Genomic DNA, 20,090 nt, shown 5'->3' on the forward strand with positions numbered 1-20,090 from the left:
CCTTGTTAAATGCAGCCCTACGACCACATCGTTTGAGCTACATGTATGAAATATGGCACACATCTGTACCATGCCAAGACGAACAAAAAGTCAGTGGGCCCATTGACGCAATCCCAACAGGAAGTCCGCCATTTAGACGTGAAGGTGACATTTTGGCTCTAATTTCGCCGTTTCCATGCCTCGAACTTTTTCGAACTCCTCCTTGGGATTTGGTCGTATAAGCTTCATCTTTGGTCAGTGTCAACTACACACTTGGGCCATGTTAAATTGCGGAGCTTTTGAGTTTTCGCGATACAGCGAGGCCGTGGCGCCACGGCGAATTTTGATGACTCGCCATGAAAATCTTATTGCCTCTCATTCTGTCATTGTCCGATCTGGACCAAAGACCACACATATAAGGCTTCACCCCTGAACATATTTCAACTGCCATATTTGACATCAGGGAGAGTGCCACCTAGTGGGAACAGGAAATGTCATGTTTTACACTTTGGGGTACAGTATAATGATGGGTGACATCTGCAGCCTCAAATTTCGCCAGGAAAGCCATAAGCAGTTCTTGGGGTACAGTGAAAACTGACTTTTCACAAAAGGGTGTGACCTCAGCAGCATGGCGAACTTTGTCTCGCCATGAAGAAACAAATTAGTATAACTCCATGAAATCCAGTCGGATTAGTACCAGATTTTAAACTGAACGGCGCAGCCACCACGGTGAACTGCGCACCCTGGTGGCTGCGCAGTTCACCGTGAAAGATGAAGTGGCTTTTGTGGGGCTTGGAAAGTTTATAGAGGCTTGAGATTTGGCCCACACCTCCAATGTGATGAAAGCTTTGTTTTTATGTGATCATTTTCATTGAATAGCGCAAAATGGCTACACAGCGCCCCCTACAAAATTTCAAAACCACAGCCCCTGCTCTGTGTTTTATCTATGAGTCTGAGACCTTGTAAGCTTATGGAAGATATCAAGATGTACAAAAAGTCTCTTGGAGCAATATCCCAAATCCAACAGGAAGTCAGCCATTTTAAAATTAATGTGTAATTTTGGTGCCATTTTCCCCTCTTTTCAGGCACCGTACTTTAACGAACTCCTCCAAGGGATTTCGTCAGATTGAAGCTATCTCTTGTGTGTCGAATCTAAAGACCTCTGTGATGTTAAATTGCGAAGCTTTTTACGTTCCGGGAAACGGGGTGGTCATGGCGACACGTGGAGTTTCAATCACTCGCCAAAGAGCAGTAATCTGCTGTCACTCAAAAACACAATGTCCAATCTCTCCCAAAGGTCGCAGATTTGATGAGACTTGAGGTCGGAAATGTTTGGTATGCCATTTGTCAGTAATGGTTAGAGCGCCACCTAGTGGAACGACTATAATCGTGGTAGAATGAGATTAAATGTTAGCTGGTGGTTGAATGCATGAATTCCATCAATGTGACATGAGATCGGACGTGCTGGTTTTCGAAGTTGGGCATGGCTCGACACGCCGGGGTGCGAGGGCCCTCATAACGCTGCTTGCAGCTTTAATTATTATTTTTAACTCAAAGCTGGTTACTCAGGTGTATGTTAAATATTCAGCTGAGAGATTTTTGTTGTATTACAGACTGGTTCGTTATGATGATACTTTTCATTATCCACAATTTTACTCAAGAACATATTGAACCAACTCTAATCAGTCAAACTAGAACTTAAAGAGACCCCTGAACACAATTGTGAGGGGGGGGAAATCCACCCCTTTAACTTACTGTACTGCAACACCTTAGATTAATCACTTATTCATACTATATTACAACATTGTACCAGTATTGAATGTCAACTTTCTATTTAATTGAACAATCACTGTATATACTCTTGATGGATTTTAATGTGAAATACAGTAGACAGGTTCTTCCAGCTATGTATAGTGTACAACTCATCACACCTGAACATTTACTGCTAAGCATTTTCTTCACCGTGACTCATTTTCTAGACTAAAGTGCAGAATTTCATGTTTAAACAAAAGGAAATGTTTACCAAACTACACAACCATTTCATACAGCACAGACCTAAGAATATTAATCACATATTTACACTGCTGCGTGTTTGTTTCACACACAGTATGTACAGCAGTCACAGTGACTCAGTTTAAATAAAAAAAAAAAAAAAGTGCAAACGTCTGCTGGAATGAGTGCTGAATTTAAGTAACAGGGAGAGGTCAGGATTCTTCAGCAGTGATACGAGAGCGACAGGTCGCCCGGAGCTTAGTCAAGGTTGCCATGGAGAGACTTCCTGGTTCAGTGAAGATTTTCTAGGAAAGGCAAGAGAAACGGGGATTAAAGGATTACTAAAAAGGAAAAGTAATATCTCTAATCTTTCATCCCGTAAAATGACTCATGATGATTTTTAAGAGTTGTAGGGGTCTTTACCTGCATGAATGTGTGGCACTCCTCTACAAATGGTCCGTGTGTGATCTGCTTGAAGCTCTGGCAGACATCTGGCAGTGACTGGGACTGCTGAATCAGATCCTGGTTGTGATGGATCAGAGTCAGAGCTACGCGGAACAGGATTTTCGAGCCCTCGTAGAACAAACAATCCCAGATCCGCAGAACAGTCTGGGAAAAGCAGCAGCAAAGCACTGAATCCCAACAACAAAGTAGTGCACAACATGAAGAGTAAACCATATGTAAAAGGTTCTACTGAACAGAGCTTGGGAAGTATTAATGCAGGTTAACAGCATTTTTGCAGTAGTTTGCAGGGTCAAACAGGCCTCCTGCTCAATTAGAATCAGCTGTCTTTATTAACTTTAGTAGATGTAATGAAGGCAAGTACAATTTTCACCTCCTTTTCAATTTACCTTAAAAAATTTTCCAGTGTTTTTAAGCTCTTAACTTTTATTTTTAAGCATTTTTCATGGTAGATGTTTGTAACAGTGGATGAAGGAAAACTTCACATCACCCCCAAACTCTTCCTGTTCAGGTATCATTTCTGACACTAGAGAAAAGGAGGTGTTTGACTCTGCTGGCAGTTCAGCTACATTCAGACTTGCATAGTGGTTCAAAAGCCGTTTAATTACTTCTTTTGCCATTTGTGTATAATTAACTACAGAAACTACAAACAGCATTGGCTTAAAAAAGTCATTTATTTTATAAACTATTTTACCTTTACCATTTCTTCCCTGCTGTGTAATGTAATGTGAGGTCACCTCCACACACATGTGCATAGAGCACGTGTACAGCGGCAGTGCTCACACAGCGGCCATCTCACCACTGCTGTTTGTTCAGAGAAGTTGGTGCATGCAGATTTGACCCACCTGGACAAAGCTCACAGTAACTTTGCCATAAATTGTGGTGCTTTTACATATTTATGCATTTACAAAAACAAGCAGTTACTTGTAATAATTTTGTAGTTTCCTCAGCACTGCTGCTAAAAATGCAAATACAAATTTGACTATTTTCTGTATTTCTAGTGTCTTTTTTTAATGTAGAGAAGTGCAAAATAGTGGGGAGAATTTTCTTTTCCTTTCATTTTTCACATCCAACTTGTTATTTTCCACTTTCTCTGCAAGTGTTACACCCTCCTACAGCAGTTGTATCTGGGGAACAAATATAGCAGCTCACACCCTCCTGAAGGTCAACAGAGGGAGACAGAAACAATAAAGACTGCTGTATAAAGTGGGTTAGCTGCACTGGATTAATTAAACACAAGGAATAAAACAAAAGTTGTCATTTTTATCGAAACCCACTAAAAAAAAAAAAAAAAAAAAAAAAAAAAAAAAAGGGCTGTGATGAAGCACGAGTATTTAGTAAATAATCTGACTATTTTTCAGATATTACAACTACATGTCAATAAAAAAATAAAAAAAAAGTTTTGTGGCAGTACTGATAGGAGTTGGATCATGAGTATGAAACGCTGATCACAGACACACTCACCTCTACAGGCAAGATGTCTATGTAGAGACAGATGAACCACCGGGAGACCACCAGGGTCCACATGACGTTATGGTCCACCATGATCTGCCATACTGGCGGGATTTTTACCTTCACCAGCTCCCCTAACACCTCCTGATCTGTCTTCAGACCCAGCATGGCTGGACTGTAGTAGTCTGTAACCACAACGCAGACACACATCGTTGATAAGAACAAAGCAATATATGCAATACAACACCTGAATGAAGAGCTTAAATGTAAATTTAATAAACATTTCTTGTTTGACTACAAGATCCAAATGAAAAGAGTGCAGCTCTGAAGCCACACACAGAGGCCACGTGATAGGATTATTCTTAGCCTACAGCACTGGTACCCAAAGGGCCTGGACGCATACACACCTGTCACAAGATCGGGTCTGTACTACAAAGCAGGATTTCAACTTATCCGCATAACTTCCGGGTTAACCCTGGGGTTTCTGTAATTTGAAGCTGGTTCACTTTATACTACGTTATATTGCCAAGATAACTTCTACTGTTTCCCTGATGAGCATCAGTAAATATAGTTTCACAGGTGCAATTTTATTGCTTCAGCTTTCTTTACAGGCTTAAAATGGGCAAAACGTTTTTACAGCACATATTTTACAGTCTTACTGACTAAAGCTCTTAAAGGGCACACATGTAGTACTAGATACTAAATTGAGACACACTGGTTATATTGAACGTGCTTCATAGCACAGGGCTCAGAGTGGCAGTAAGTGAATGCACAGAAACACTCACCTGGTAAAATTCTGCCGAGCAGTGCCTCCATCAGCCAGAAGGATTTCTCTTCATCTTTTGTGACGATGAGTAGATACCCAGCGATGAAGTTCATCCCCTGAAGTCAAAGACACACAGTTAGGTTTCACATGAGTCCTGTAATCCTGCCTGAGCACACTGTATCAGACAGAAGAGCTCTTTAATAAAGCATCTAGGGCACAGAGCAGTAAGTGTACACTGACTGAATGGGAATTAAGAAAAAAAAAAACAACAACCACTGAGTATAATTAAAGATAAATGGATTCTATTTATGCCTGGCAACAAATGTAACATCAACACACCCTTGTTTAAATTGCAAACCAAGTTGCATATGATCTGGTGAATGGAATTTGGCTTTCATATGCTAATAATAACCACAGTCAGTTGGCATAGACACATAAAGCCTCTTTCTGGACACAGAGGCAAATTATTGGTAAGTGTTGATGATAAAGTAACTTCATTAAGGATAAAAACTGCTGTTTTTATTTACAGTTTACATTACTGTACATTTTAACCCCGCAGCACAACTCTTAAATGATGGACCAACGCAAGGTGGCTTTGCTGAAATCCAAACTAATATCACAGAATAATAATACTAGATTTTTTGCTTTACCTCATTACATTATCATTCCTTAAATATTATTCAAAATCCACATCAGGGTAGAATCTGTGGCGCTGAGCCGTACCTGACAGTAGCCCACAGCTGGATTGTGGTGTCCATAGGCCAGCAGCACATTGTACAGAGCTTTCTGCATACATGGGTTTGACGTCTTGTGGAAGTGGATGTTTTCCGGGAATGTTCTGTTCAAGTCTGAAAACGAGAGACCACAAGGACACCGATCACACTGTGTGTGGAGTGTTTGTATACACGCTGTAACAGATAAGGAGCAGGAAACTGAAACCCTGCTTTTAAATGTGAGACCGTGTCAGTCTAAACATTAACTTGAATATTTGGACTTTGTGTCTTTTATTCTGAAACGGGCTCGGAAAACATGGAAAAATGTTTCCATTCTGATGACCAGAAATCCAAGCATTTCTTCCAGGCACTGCTCACCACTTGGCTACAAACACCCCTAAGGTGAAACACAGAGGTGGTATTATTATAGTAAATGGACCGGCACTCTTATAGCGCCTCTCAACTGAGAACTCAAAGTCGGGGATTGATTCACCGACTGGTAGACGATTCACTCTACCACCAGAGCCACAGTCGCTCAATGTGGTCCATTGTGTTGCGTCTGTGTTGCATGCAAATTATTTGAGTGATTTTCACACGCGTTGCTATAACAACCCCAGGCACTTTGAGGTGGTGATACTCAATTGTAATGAAAAACCACTGAAACAGAATAGAGTCGAGCTGAGTAGGTACTAGTGAAATAGAGGGTTAAGGAGTTGCTTTGTGAGTTTAGGAGAACCTGAAGGAATAAAGAACCAAAACACTGAAATCCAGGTGCGCAAAGCCTGTAGAGGTTTATTTCATTTTTTATTTCACAAATAAATAAAGATATTAAAATGAAGACAAAGACACAACAAAGCTAAATTTTACAGAGCTTTTAATTGCAAATACTTAAAGTTTGTGTGTCAAAAAGTTAATCTAATATTAATTTTGGCCAATCATAATTTAAATGGTGGAGAATATTTCACATCTTCAGCAATAAGCTGTACCCTTAGCTTATTGCTGAAGACGTGAAATATTCTGAGTGAGAAACTGAACAGGCTGACCTGTCTTGATGGTCTCCACAAGTTTGGGGTCGTGCTCAGCTCCCAGCAGGGACTGGTAGTGCCCTGGGTTCCTCTCCAATTGATCTTGAGCCCCACTGGCTGCCATCCAGATCAGAGCCCGGTGCTCATTGGGAATTCCTTTGCGTACGTAACGCTTTACTGGAACAGAGGGGAGTATTTATGTTGAGTTCACATTTATGGACTATGAACTGTGTGAGTGTGTTTTGTTTTCATACTCACATTTCATATTCTTCTGCACCTTGCTTTTGCCCTTCAGTAGTTTGGACCACTTGATGGCTCGTCGGGTGAGCACAACTAGATACTCAGACATGAGCTCCTCATATGACTCATAATCAAAGTCCTCTGACCGCTTGAAGCCATACGGATCCACTCTGAGAAAAGTGGACAAAGTTACAAACTACTTCAAAGAAGCAAGTTATCGAAATAGTTTTCAGGCTCGTCATCATCAAAGCTTAAAAAACAAACAAACTGGAAAACATTTATTTAAACAGGAAGTGTACCTTTGTGTTGTGATTCTTTGAGCGTGAGCCAAGACAAGCTGAGTAGATATCAAAAAATTGCTTTGTTTTATTAATGTTGTGTTTTATAAATACCAATAGCTCCATCTGTAATCTGGTCCTACAGTACGTGAAGAAGTTGTGGCTGTAGGTGGCTCAACCTTACGAATTAGGTAACACAATAATCTGATTAACCCAAGAGCAAAGTCGTCCCTTGAAGAAGAAATGCTCCTACTCCACCGTCACACAAGAGTCTGGATTTGCAGAAACTACTTTACAGTGAAAAATAAACACACAAACTTTAAAATTATCTTCATGCAAAGGTTAAGTTTCTCCTCTGAGAGTGTCCTTATTGCCAAAGCAACAGTAAGCACAGACATTGGATGTATCAGTGTTGATGTTACCAATGTGTCATCTGATTTGTCGTGCTGGTTTGTGTTCACAGTTCCACTTCACATACAGTAAACAACTGTATGTGCAGTATGGAGTATATATATATATATATATATATATATATATATATATATATATATAAACGTTAGTAAATTCAAGAGCGTTTCCAATCAGTACCACCACCTGTACATCGAAACGAAGCTTATTCACTATAAACCACAGCTGACAAAAATCCCTCTCATAGGGAGTTAGCAACATTTTGTAAAAAGGTGTTGATTCATTATCAGTGTGATGGCTCTAAATTTACTCTCCATTAGAGAGTAAACTCTTTATACAGCTTCTTATTTTGTCATAAACATATATGCTTACAGTGGTGCATGGTTATAGTAAACATGGAGTGAGTCTGTGAAAGCTCAGAGCCTCAGTTTCAGACATTTTTTTTCTACTCTTGGGTCTTTATGATGACAGGCACCTTGCTCTGGTTATGAGCAAAGAAACCCCACTCAACCGCTATTCAAACCATCTGTTTGTAAGGAGCAGCCAATCAGACACCAGGGCAGCGCAAAAGATAAGTAAGGGTTATTTTTTACGGTAAATTATTCAGAACTACTCTTGTAGAATCCAAATATAAAAACGTGGAGCCATTAATCAGTACGATATGTAGCTTTTGAGTAATAATGTTTACAGGACGAAGTAAAATCCAAAAGTACAGCCTCCAAATGACCACTACAATGAAGTCAAAGTTAACAAAGCCCTGTAGAAGAGTGTTAACAAAGCATTAACATTATAATTCTCATGAAGGTGGGATTTATTATGGGTCTGCATTAGTTTGGGTGAATTCAGTAACGTGGCAGTTATTCAGTGGAGTAAACTTCAAGTAATTGTAATTTAATCCTAAGCTTTTTACACACGTACAATACTCTGTAATACTTCAGTACTCACAGTAGACACTTTTTGATATATGTGAACATGGTGGGGAAAAATACTAAATAAAAATACTAAATACAGTCAACATCAGTTTTGGCGGCCTGAAAACAAAATCTTTGTGATGCTAACACTGACTAATAACCTGACTCCTGTTTATATATGTTAGCTTTAGTCAGGTTTAAGCTACTATTACAGTAACCGTCAGAAGTACCTAACAGCTCAAATAAACAAAGTGATATCTGCTTCGTGATTTACGAAACTCAACTAACTTTGAGAGCAGAAAAATAATAACAAGTCGTATTTATTTATTTGTTTGTTTTAAGCTTTCTGTGATTATTAACCATTTTTCAACGTTACCTGTCCACCCTGTCTTTAGCTCCACGGTCGGCGGGGGAGCGGCTCCCGTTGCTCGGTTTGCTCTTCTCCATTACCGCCTCTAGTCCTGCTCCGGTGATATCCCTTGTATGTATCCGTCGTGTTGTTTGCTCCAAAGAAAAAAAAAGCTCACAGTTAACAAGAAAATCAAAGTTAGGGTAAGTTAGCCCCAAGCCTGACTTTTTTCCCCCATGTGTGCGAGCGGTGGGAAACCTGCTGAGACACAGCTGCTTTTCCCCGGAATTGAGGAGAGACTCATTCTTGTCTTTCGCGCGAACTAACAAGTTGTTTAGTGTCGTCCCATCCGTCAGACCGTGTTTGGTGAAAAAGTAGAGTTTTTCTCGAGTTTTATCGCCATCTACATGCACCTGTTGCTGCGGGTCCCAGGCGCGATAGAGTGCAGCTAAAAAGCAAACACTGCGGTTTCCCTTTTTTCTATCCCCGCTCTAAAAGCCACTCGGGTGCTCGGTAACTTCCACTCCCGTTGTCATGGAGGATCTCGTACATGTGACGTATGTCCCGGGACACGCGCTTCAATCAATCCGTAATGCTGCTTTCGAGGGATTCCGTAACATCCCGTTTCAAAGCTCTCACGGGACAAACTATCAGCTATGTTGCATTCAGGAGGCTTTGGGGGAATACGATGCAGAGCTGTAGAGAAGTAGAAAAAGAAAAGGAGAAGATGTAAGCATTGTTCTAAGGTTTGAAATAAATCAGGTTAGGCTTTGCTCATCAGGTATAGAAACGCACAATAATAACTGCTTTAAAAGTAAAACACCCTTTCTTCTGGAAAGTTAAAAATGCTACTATTTTTCCACTATACGCACTATATTTTTGCTTATAAAAAACTTATAAGCAAATTAAAACTTACTTATAAAAAATAATAATAATAAGCCAAACACTGTTTGAACTCGTGCACTGGAACGAGGGTGTCTTAAAAGTACCAATGTGTCCTACTGCAAGTAAAAGCATCATAAATTGTAAGCAGCTCTCCCTGCAAGGCCACGTCACACAGGTGAACGTAGCCACGTGTTGGGCCGCTCTGTCGTACAAAATATGCCTGAAATTAAATTAATATATGCTGTTTTGGTGACTCGGGACTACAAAAATAACTATAAATAAACATTAAAGGCCAAGCTCAAAGTAAATACGTGTCAAAGTATATCAAATTAATCGGTTTACCTGAGTTTTTGTCGTCCTTCCTTCAGCATAGATTCATGTTCAAAAAGTACCATGAGTGGTTAAAATAACATTCACTCTTTTTAAGGCTAGTTTGAAATCTCTTGAAAAATAAAAACAGCATAAACATCAAGCTAGTGTCATATTATGTCTCTGTGATGTCATCAAACCACTCTTCCTTCTTATGGCTGTGGTAACCTTGATAAAAAAAAAACTGATTTCCAGGAAGGCCTTTCAAAACAACAATAATATTGTTGTGACTGTTTAATGCAGCTCTTCTACCTGGACCTATTTTTAATATGTCATGTCATAGGAACAGGCGCTGAGTCATGACTATTTTTGAATCTGTGGACAGCAAACGCAACGACAAACAAGCAGCAGTCATAATAATTTGACCCAGGCTGATGATGACAGAAATTCCTAACCAAAACAGCAGCCAGAAGTATCAGTATGTGTTTGTGTTGCATGACTGAGTCTTAATATTAGACATTTAATGGATCTACATTAAAGACACACCAAATTTGTAGTTTTAACTATTCTCAACACAGTAACAATGAAGCTACGCTCTTTATCACCAGTAACTCTGAGGGTAAGCCTTGAGGTGTACAGGAAATGGAACAGGTTAGCCTCTATCTTTTCTACAACAACCTGTCTAGTGCTGTGATAAAGTATTTGCCCCCATTATTTTTATTATTATTTTATTATTTGTGTATTTGTCAAATTTAAATGTTTCCAATCAAGCACATTTGTAATATCAGAAAAAGATAACCCAAGTAAATATAAAATGTAGCTTTTAAATGATGATTTCATTTATTAAGGTGAAAAAAGCTATCCGGACCTACCAGGCCCTGTTTGACTGTTCACATCTCTGTATATACTACTTACTCTTAGTGCTTCAAAGTTACCACACTTTTTTCTTTCTTGTCTGAACAACCAAAAGCAAATACTTTTTAAAGGTAGACCTAAATAAAAATACAGGCTACTCTATGGTTAGCCATATAGAGTGTGCATTTGCAGCAGTTCAGTTCTTGTAACAGCGTCTTCACATGGGAACAGGAAGAATGAACTGAACAAGATTAAACCACCACATTTTCAGAACAGACTCTGATGACCCTGAAACGTTCATATGAGGGCATGTGTTTGTGCCCTTGGTAAGTTAAATAGGTAAACCATGTTAGTCTATGTCAAAGGGCCTTTGACAACCACACAGCTTAAAAATAACAATAAAGAACAATTTGAGTTTGCACATGTCCTTCAGTGATGGAGCACATGATTTTTACTGCTTAGCTAAAATGCACGAAAGAAAGTACTTTTTGACATTTTTAACATTTCAGTTTTTAATCATTTTGAAATTGTATTTAACCTCCTAGGACCTGGCACATATGTGGACATCACATTTTGGGACGTCTAGACCAAAATACTCTCTACAAGGGCCTGATATGCACTTAGGAGGACATTATGCCACTGTTCTATCAACATCTGAAACGAATCTCCTCATATGTGGATCTCATTTTTCTCAAAAACAAATTCTGGTAATTCTTTGTTTTTACATTCTTTAGGTCCCAATCAGCCCAAATAGCAATGAGAAATTAAAAATGCATGCCATAAAAGAGTTTGGGTCTTAGGAGGTTAAAGAACACTTTGCCCATTTTTCTAAAATAATATAAATACAAAACTTTACAAACATGTCACCTACCTGGCTAACAGATTTGGACAGCACTTTTGCCTCCCTCTGTCTCAGTTATACTCAACAATCTATACAAATGAATGAATATTATTAAGATGCACTATTAAGGTTCTAAGAACTTCATTAACCCAGTCAGCTGTATTTTGCTGTCGGTGACCTGAATGACACACATATGAAAATGGAAAATTTAGATTTTTAGAGTTCTGCTCCTGTCCTGTTTTGCATTTATTTAGAAAAAAAGAAATGAACAACCTAGATTCACTAACATATAATACTGTGTTGTTTCATTTTATTCATGGACAAATAGAAGGGATATTGCATTAAAGGGGTATTGCATGTAAAATATGTAGACAGAATACAGTTAAACTTAAACAGCAGTGTGTACTGTACAGTTCCTGAACATTTCATTGAGCACATTTACAGTAAATTCAGTCAGACCACAGCTTCAGAAAGAAAAGCAGTTTAAAGACAAATGAGTGTAACATCAGTGTTGTTTGTCTGCGCACAGATTTAAATGGCAACAACTCAACCATGACACACATTTGGTCTATCAGTAAAAATGTTAGTATTCTTGGGAGGGATATTGTATGTTGTAATATACCATAAATATGACAGAAGATACCCAACGGCACTAGACTTTGACTTTTTCCTAGTTTGTATGAGCCTGTGGATTGCAGCTAATTTGCTGTTTATAATATTAATTGAATAATACTAGTTACCTGGTGGTTCATTTGTAAGTCAGTATTGTCAGGGCAAACTGAAAACATGAATTTATCAGTCTAGAACGTGAAGGTGTCAGTAAATCGTATAACTTTGGGTTTATATGTTTGCTTGACTGATGGATCCCCGTAGTTGATTGTCGTGTACTTCGGTCTCTGCTTTGCATCCTCTCTCTTGTGTTGAGGTAAAGTTACAGCAGAGACCTGACTGTCTTCAAACGTTTCCTTACTGGCAGCATCTTCTAAAAGTCGAACGCTCTGCATCGTACTTGTGCCTTTACTGTCCACTGGTTTTGCTGCTTTTGTTTCCTCTTCGACCTCCCCGTCTCTTTCTTGTGATTCACCCTCTGCTGCTGTTCCTCTTCTGTGTGTAGGGAGGCTGATGCCATTACGCAGGCTTGGGTTAGTGTCTTGAAAGTTCTCCAGCGTCTTTAGTGCAGTGCTAAGAGCAGCCAAAGACGTATCAGATTGCGTTGGTGGAAGTGGATCGATAGGATTTATGATTTGTGGGGGCAGAGCTAATTGAGAGGAGGGATTATTCTGATCGGGACCTTGTTGATAACCAAAACTGTAAACACGTGGGATGACATACCTGGGCAACCTGCTTTGAACTGCCATAGGTCTTCGGGGATTTGCTTCTATGTTGTGATTGGTGTCGATGTGTGCGTGTGTAGAAAATTCCTTCATACTGGGTTTTGCATTGCCTTTGGTTATAGCAATGGAGGATTCACCTGCAGCTGATTCACTGAGAGACTGTTGCACATCTCCACCAGGACTAGCTGTTGTTATCCTCGCTGTCTTGTCCTGTTTTGGGCATTCTGAACTATTTGGACTGATTTCCTGCTCTAACTGCTCGAAAGAGGAATCTACACACATGGACCACACAGGAGAGCAGGTCCTGATTGTCACCACATGCCACTTGAGTGGAAACTCTACCTGAGGCAAGAGCCTGTAAGGTTCTGGGAACGACCACTCTGTCACAGAAGCTGAACAGAGCAGCTCTACATGTGCATATTTTAGTCTGTTGTTGCTACAATGTTCTTCATCATCACATTCTTCCCGTTGGACGCTGAAATCATAAGCTTGAGCCTTCACATGTTTTAATGAGCAGCAAACCTCATCATCTAAGCTCTTCTCTCCCATTTGCTCTGCCGTCAAATCTTTTCTGTCACCCGAGTGTGAGTGTGCCCAATCTTTCCTGTCATCCTGCACATTTCTAATTTCATCTTCTTTCGGCTCCGGCCCGAGAAGAATTTGATTCTCTGTGTTTGGTTTGTGGACACTTTGGACGCCCTCCTGTTCTCTTTCAAGAGAAGCTACCTTGTCTTTTACATTAACTGCCACTTTGACTCCTTGAGAACTCCTTTCATGAGAAATCTTTAAATCACTTCCCTGACACACAGTGGCCATGGTCTCGAACTTCTCCATAATGGAAGATAAGAGGATCCCTCTTCCAATGAGTCTTGGTTTGACCGGCTGTTTATTCAGCACTTTCTGCTCTTTTTGCTCAGCCATGGCAAACTTGGCCACCATATCCTTCACGCCGCCTTCTTTCTTCCGTTGTCTTTTGGCTCGTTCCCTCTTCTGCGTGCCATCCTCGCTGTCTCGGTTCATGTTACCCAGCAATCCTCTACTGCAGGGGAGAGTTCCCACCTCCCTCTGATGGGTGATGGGAGGTTTGGGTGTGGATCTTATGAATTTGGACTGGAGCAGCTGGAATGTGGTAAGGCGTCGGGGTATTAAGTCTCCTGCTGTATGATTTCCTTTGTTTCTTTGCGTCTCCACCCAGCGCTTTTCCGAGAGGTTTGAACTTGTCTCAGCAGTTTTCCCTCTGGTTATTTTTTCCGGTTCAGGCAGGTGAACAATTTCACAGTTTCTCTGAATTTGAGCCATTTTCACTGAAGACTCATTTCTTGGTTCAGAACGATGTTTGTTTCTTGCGTTTCTTTGTGATATATTATCTACATCTGGCTTTTCCGAGTTTCTATTTCTGGTGATCCACTTGGGCAGATCCTGTGTCAGGTATTGCAGGAGACTCTCGAGAATCCCACGGAGCACCGGACGGCATTTTGGATCTCTAATCAACTTCTTCAACATACTGGCATCCGGGATGTTAGCAGTTTTCTGAGAGTTTTGTCTACAGAGAATAGAGGACATGTAAAACCACCACTATTGTTTAAGCGCAGTCGTTACAGCAGAGAAGGGGGGACATTAGAGTTAGCTTTAAGGGAGTAATCGCCAGAATAAGTGCTTTAGAACTGCATGTCTTTGATTTCATGTTTTATTTCACCAGCAAGCAAAAGAAACCAACAACAAAAAAACAATACTTTTGCTGTAAATGGGAGTTCCAGCAGTCATTTTAACCCCGTAGCAAAATGTCCAGACTGGTAGCAAAGCAGCATGAATTAGATAATTAGTTCAGGAAACTGTGAGGGCGATTTGTGTAACAAGAAGGAAGTCTGATAGAATTATGAAGCTGTGCATCAAATTAAGGCGACAAAGAGAGCTGGGCACTTTACGTGTGATATAACTACACTTTAATTGTCACGTCATTTTAATATTAACTGTGTAGAGGTGCTTTGACAATGTGCTGCTGACAAGAGCATCAATAATAATCACGGTATTAGAACACAAAATTAATATTCTATGACTTAAAAACGTTAAAATCATCCCAACCACATCTCACATGCGCTAAAAATACATTTAATCTGGACTAAAAAGTACATAGTTCATGTTAAAGCAGGTTATAAAATAACCTTTTTTTCCCCCACTGCTCTGTCATTTCAGTATAATTGAGGCATGTCATTAGTCGTTAGTATGTGAGGTACTAGAGTGCTGTGAAAATAATATTTGCTCCCTTGTGACCTCCTGGATGACTCGTTGATGCGCTCTTGGAGTAATTTTGGTAGGCCGGCCATTTCTGGGAAGGTTCGCCACTGTTCCAAGTTTTTTCCATTTGCGGATAATGGCTCAAAGCTTGTTTCGTTGGGATCCTAAAGCTTTAAGCTTTGTAACCCTTTCCAGACTGATAGAAGTCTCTCAGCTGTTTCTTTAGTGTTGCTTTCTGAGATCTTTTAGCCTACTTCACTTTCTCGGACAGGTTCTATTTAAGTCATTTTTTAACAGGTCTGCCAGTAATCATGCCTGTGGTTAATTATGATTCAACAAGGGGCCCAAATACTTTTTCACACAGGGGAAGCGTCAAATACTTTTCCATGGCACTTAAGGTGTTGCATTACCATCAACTGAATATTAGACTGACAGATAACAGACAATCCCACACAAAGCATTCCTCTCAGCTTTGTACGCTGGATAGTGTGACCCATAATAAAAGGTTATTCATGACAGATCTGCAACTAGATCTGTACATACTGATCCAAGGAAAACCAAGGATAGCACGACAAAAGTAGTAAGGAGGAAGCAGGCTACAACTTAAAACTACTAGAGTGATGTGCAGAGTCGCTGCTAGCCAGCAGAGTTCAGGCCAGTGAATATCAGGATTACTTGTCTATGCATTTCTCTGCAGATGATGCCTTGAACAGCGCCTCTCCCAGCTCCTCCAGGCGTTCTCTTTTGTCCACATCCTGGTGCAGACCTGGGGGAACCTGGCTCAGGCCGTGCAGGAGGCCATAAAGACATCCCGCAATCAGGCCCGTGGCTTCACTCTCACCTATAATTAAGTTACAAAGAGTATGAGTTACACTAAATATCACTTTCATAGCACTGTGAAGGACCTCAGAGCTGTAGCTCACACCTCCGTGGAACATGGCTCGTTTGCACAGCTCAGCCCAGTCACTTCCTGCGGCCAGAAGAGCGTCATAGGCAATCATGGGGGCATCGTGGCCTCTCCGGCCTGCGCGGCCCTCTGAACTCCAACGCTTGTACATCTGTACTGACAGAAAAACAGAGTTAACGGGCATGCAACATGCCTGTTAGGAACTATCATCTATTGGCATGAAATTCTGAAAGAAAAGCCTTACTTTGTCTGTTTCCTCAGCATCATAGCGATCAGGGAACAAAGCTTTGTTGTGTCCCTCCTTATCAATCTCTCGCTCTTCAAGGTAAAACTGCCACTTGGCCTCAAAGTAGAACCAGTTTTCCTGATACTCTGCATTAGAATACACATTCACACATCAACTTTCACAGACATTTGTGCACATATTAAATGCTTTTTCTTTCATACCACAGACAGGCCCGGCCTAACCTGCCATGTGCCGTATGGTTTTCCTGCAGTACTCCGCAGCTCGTGTGATGACCTTCAAGAGCTCACGACCCCATGTCACAAGAGGTTTTCCCTGGATGGCGTAGGATGCAAATAGTGCCGTTGTCAGGGAACCTAGAAAGCCTGAAGCCACAAATGAGATCACAAGACACTTCGCCTGATCAGTCTGCTGATAGCTCAGGCTCACCAGTTACATCCATAATAAATTTGTGTTCTTGCTGCTAAAATAGAAATACTACGCAGTCAAACAGCAGCTTAATTATCTGCCTGTGACAGATTTCTTAGGATTAGAAGCTGTTAACATCGTCACCTGTAGGGTGGTTGTGAGTCATTCTTCCAGCTTCAATGCTGACCTCCACCAAGCTATCTAATCTCTCTGGTTGCCAGTATCTCATGCCCACACACATGGCCTTGGAAGCTGCACCGAACCCAGACCCTGAACATGGAGACATGTATCCAGATACACGTTTCTGTACTGTATCAACCACTGTGGTCAGAAGTTTACGTACATAAGCTCATCATGGGTATGAATGTCATGGTACTTTGAGGCTTTTAATTTCTTTGAACTGTTCTTTGTCCAAGGTCAAATGATTGTACAGCATGTTTACTAACTTTAAAAAAAAAACTGGGTGCACAAGTTTGGACAAAAACCAAAATAAATTCAATCTACACAGGGTCAAATATATATAAATACACCCCCACTAATATTTTGTTAAGTGTCCCTTAGCGAGTTGCATCTCAACAAGTTTTTGGCAGCCGTCAACAAACTTCTGGCATATTTGTGTCTGAATATTTGACCACTCTTATTGGCAGAATTCATTTAACTGTGCAAGATGTTGATTTTAGGTGAAGTTGAAGAATTTGGAGGTAGTTCTCCTTCGTTCATCCACTTTGTGCAATGTACTGTTATTCCTGGGAGGAACAGCTCCAGAGCATGATGCTACCACCACCATGCCTGACAGTTGGTACAGTGTTCTTACATTTGTCCTTGTCATTGTGGTCAAATAAAATTTTTCTCCAGAAGAGATTTAGCTTGTCTATGTGGACAGCTGCATATTTTAGTCCAGCTTAAAGGTGTTGGTTTTGGAGAAGGCACTTCTTTCTTGGTCTGCACCCTTTCGATCACAGGCGATGTAAAACTGGCTTCGCTGTGGATGACGAAGCTGGTGTTCCAGCAGTTTTCTGTATCTGCTAGGCTCGAGCCTTGGTGGTTCCTTGTATTTACATACAGTTGCTTGAACTGATGATCCTGGATTCTGCAGTTTGTTTTAGAAATATCTCCAAGAGACCTTTTCAGCTTGTATAAATCTTCAGTTCCCCCCTTTAATATCTTCACTGAGTTCCTTGGAGTTCCCCATTGTTTTGAGTATTGGTCAATCCAGTGAGTCCTGTCAAATAAATCCTTTTTATTCTCACAAAGAGAAACTACCTGTTACAGTCAACCATGATCACTAGCAAGAAGTTAATAGACCTTGTCAAGTTTAAAGACACAAGTGAGCCTGTATGTATACTTTTGACCCTGTGTGAATTACAGAAAATAAATTCAAACTTACAATCATTCCAACCTGGAACATTAGAACAAGAAATTATTACAAATCCATGATGACTGCATGTGAACCGTATGTGATCATGAACTCTAAAATACAATTTACATATATATATATTTAAAATCTCCAGTGACCTTTTTCATTGAAAGGTGTGTGCCAGGCAAGCAGAAAGTTGTAAGGTTTGAGATGAGCACAGTTCTCCACTGTGGCGGGATCAGGGACTCGGCCCTGGAGAGACACCACGGCTTCAACGTAGAGACGCACCAGCTCTCTGTACAGGTCCTCCAGACACCAGTAATCTGGAAACACACACACACACACAAACCCCCGAGTCAAAGTCATTCATGCCTGGCGTGGAAGATGAGCTGAGTGGTGCTTTGATGAGCTAAATTTAGCCTCAGCCTGCCACACTGCTGATTAGCAGCGGCGTGCATGGAGTCACTTCCACACACTATGAGGTCAACTGGGAGCCACAAGCAGAGCCCGCAGACAGTGTGCTAGAATCTGTGGACTGTACATGTGTGTGTGTGGATTAGAGAGTGTCCGTGTGGACAGAGAAGAACCACCTTTTAGTCAGTGATTCATAACTTGTGATGAAGGACTCAGACCTTCACTCATAAAGAAGTCTGTCCACTCCAATGCATGTGTGGAAAGAAGGTGCTGGGAAAATATGAACTATTTTCTTTCAGATTTAATTTTTACTCACTGCTTTAAAGAAGACTGTGTAATGTAATTACTTTAATGAGTAATAATTGCTGTAACATTTGCTTTTACTTTGTCCCTGTAAGTCCAGTGACAGGGCAAACATTGAGAAGCGCAACATACATTACACTCCATGTGCTGTTATCTGGCTGCTGTGTGTATGTGTGCATAAGTGCATATGTGCAGGCATGTTGGATTGTTGCTAAATAGAGCTTGCTAATCTCAAAATATGTCATCACCATTCTTTCTCAGGACCACTGTCACTGGCTTTGAGCCACATCTGCAGGCACACATGATACCAGCAGATTACAGAGGAGTCAGGCCTGCTATTGTTCCCGACAGCGGAGCAGAGGACAGGCTTTTCCAAAGTAGTCTATTTTGGACTCTTCTGTCCTGGAAACTTCGAGCCACATTGCGGGAGCTCAAGAGGGCATTTGGGTGAGGGCCTGCATAGTAAGGTTCCCGTTAAGATTTTTGTCTTTGATCCCCCTGTGGCAGAGATGGATCAGGGTATGTGAGGTTTTGTCACTCAGTTTTGATTTGCCAAAACGTGATTAGCAGCTTCCTTTGCCCGTATAGAAGCAGCTATTCTGGTCCCTCTGAGCACAGAGAGATTAGAGCCAGTCTGAACAGGCCAGATGCTACGTGTCTATTTTTGCATCAAATCAGGGTTGCGTCCGTGAACACAAAAAGACGGACCATTATTGGTTTTCTGTGAAGTTGGGTGTAAAATATGTGTTTTTATCTTGATCAGAATCACAATCATAAATCCTAATTGTCATTAATCCCAAACGTACCTGTTACAAGTGCTTCTGCTGTGGTCATGTGCATCAGCGCAGCATCACTTAGGGGCCAGTTATCAGGATCCAGTTTTAGGGCCGCCAGTCCCCCCAGAGAGGCCAGTTCCTCTTGGATTATCTTTCCCGAGGTGCACCTTTCCCAACGGCCCTTTCTGTAGCCCAAGGCATCTCCTGCAGCACTTAAAACCATGGCTGCCTTGAATTTCTCCATGCTGCTTTTTGATCTGGGTCCTTTTAGGTGTACTTTACTACCTCAAAAAACAAGAAACAGATCAAACTTTCTTCCCCCAAAACATCCTAAAGAAGTTCAAAAAGCTTCTCCAGCTCTCGAGGTTTTTGTCAAAACTCCCATTTTCCTTTGTTCGTGACACATCAGAGCTCTACTGCCTTCCCCATCCTCGCAGCTCTCTTGTAGTTTCTCATTAGTTTCTAGCAGACAAACTCTTAAGGGCGGGCAAACACGAAAGCATCGTGTTATCAGCCTCAGCTTCATTGAGCTGGGCGGTGGTGAGTGATCAGGTGTCTCCTAAAAAGGCAATCCCCCCGGTACCAAAGCCGAAAAGCTGGGTGGCTTGGTGTGGAATGGTAACAGGGGCCGGACACACTGGAGAGGA

At 41.0% G+C, this 20,090-nt stretch overlaps 2 protein-coding genes across 2 annotated transcripts; both read right to left on the bottom strand.

The window, feature by feature from the left end:
* Window positions 1–1,833: 1,833 nt before the first annotated feature.
* grtp1a (growth hormone regulated TBC protein 1a) lies at window positions 1,834–9,160 on the bottom strand. Its single transcript, XM_080884644.1, has 8 exons — window positions 8,603–9,160; window positions 6,648–6,799; window positions 6,408–6,566; window positions 5,375–5,499; window positions 4,671–4,767; window positions 3,898–4,070; window positions 2,395–2,580; window positions 1,834–2,276 (listed from the first exon to the last, which is right to left on the bottom strand). The coding sequence occupies exons 1-8, from the start codon at window positions 8,671–8,673 to the stop codon at window positions 2,184–2,186; spliced, it is 1,056 nt and encodes a 351-aa protein (XP_080740770.1). The 5' UTR covers window positions 8,674–9,160; the 3' UTR covers window positions 1,834–2,183.
* Window positions 9,161–11,664: 2,504 nt separating this feature from the next.
* adprhl1 (ADP-ribosylhydrolase like 1) lies at window positions 11,665–20,089 on the bottom strand. The gene is made up of 8 exons (XM_080884327.1): window positions 19,474–20,089; window positions 18,109–18,273; window positions 16,738–16,863; window positions 16,410–16,550; window positions 16,186–16,313; window positions 15,960–16,092; window positions 15,710–15,875; window positions 11,665–14,342 (listed from the first exon to the last, which is right to left on the bottom strand). The coding sequence occupies exons 1-8, from the start codon at window positions 19,685–19,687 to the stop codon at window positions 12,266–12,268; spliced, it is 3,150 nt and encodes a 1,049-aa protein (XP_080740453.1). The 5' UTR covers window positions 19,688–20,089; the 3' UTR covers window positions 11,665–12,265.
* Between the last annotated feature and the right edge of the window lies 1 nt (window position 20,090).

The sequence above is a fragment of the Rhamphochromis sp. 'chilingali' genome (assembly GCF_963969265.1).
Source record: "Rhamphochromis sp. 'chilingali' genome assembly, chromosome: 6".
NCBI classification, from domain to species: Eukaryota; Metazoa; Chordata; class Actinopteri; order Cichliformes; family Cichlidae; genus Rhamphochromis; species Rhamphochromis sp. 'chilingali'.

What these genes read in the sequence shown, in the direction of transcription:
- grtp1a (XM_080884644.1), bottom strand. Translation starts at nt 8,673, where the DNA reads ATGGAGAAGAGCAAACCGAGCAACGGGAGCCGCTCCCCCGCCGACCGT. An exon ending in GCTAAAGACAGGGTGGACAG is followed by an intron (nt 6,800 to 8,602) that starts GTAACGTTGAAA and finishes CACTTTTCTCAG; the next exon opens with AGTGGATCCGTATGGCTTCA. An exon ending in GGTGCAGAAGAATATGAAAT is followed by an intron (nt 6,567 to 6,647) that starts GTGAGTATGAAA and finishes CCTCTGTTCCAG; the next exon opens with TAAAGCGTTACGTACGCAAA.
- adprhl1 (XM_080884327.1), bottom strand. Translation starts at nt 19,687, where the DNA reads ATGGAGAAATTCAAGGCAGCCATGGTTTTAAGTGCTGCAGGAGATGCC. An exon ending in ATGCTGAGGAAACAGACAAA is followed by an intron (nt 16,093 to 16,185) that starts GTAAGGCTTTTC and finishes CTGTCAGTACAG; the next exon opens with ATGTACAAGCGTTGGAGTTC. An exon ending in GCAGAGAAATGCATAGACAA is followed by an intron (nt 14,343 to 15,709) that starts GTAATCCTGATA and finishes TATTCTCTGTAG; the next exon opens with ACAAAACTCTCAGAAAACTG.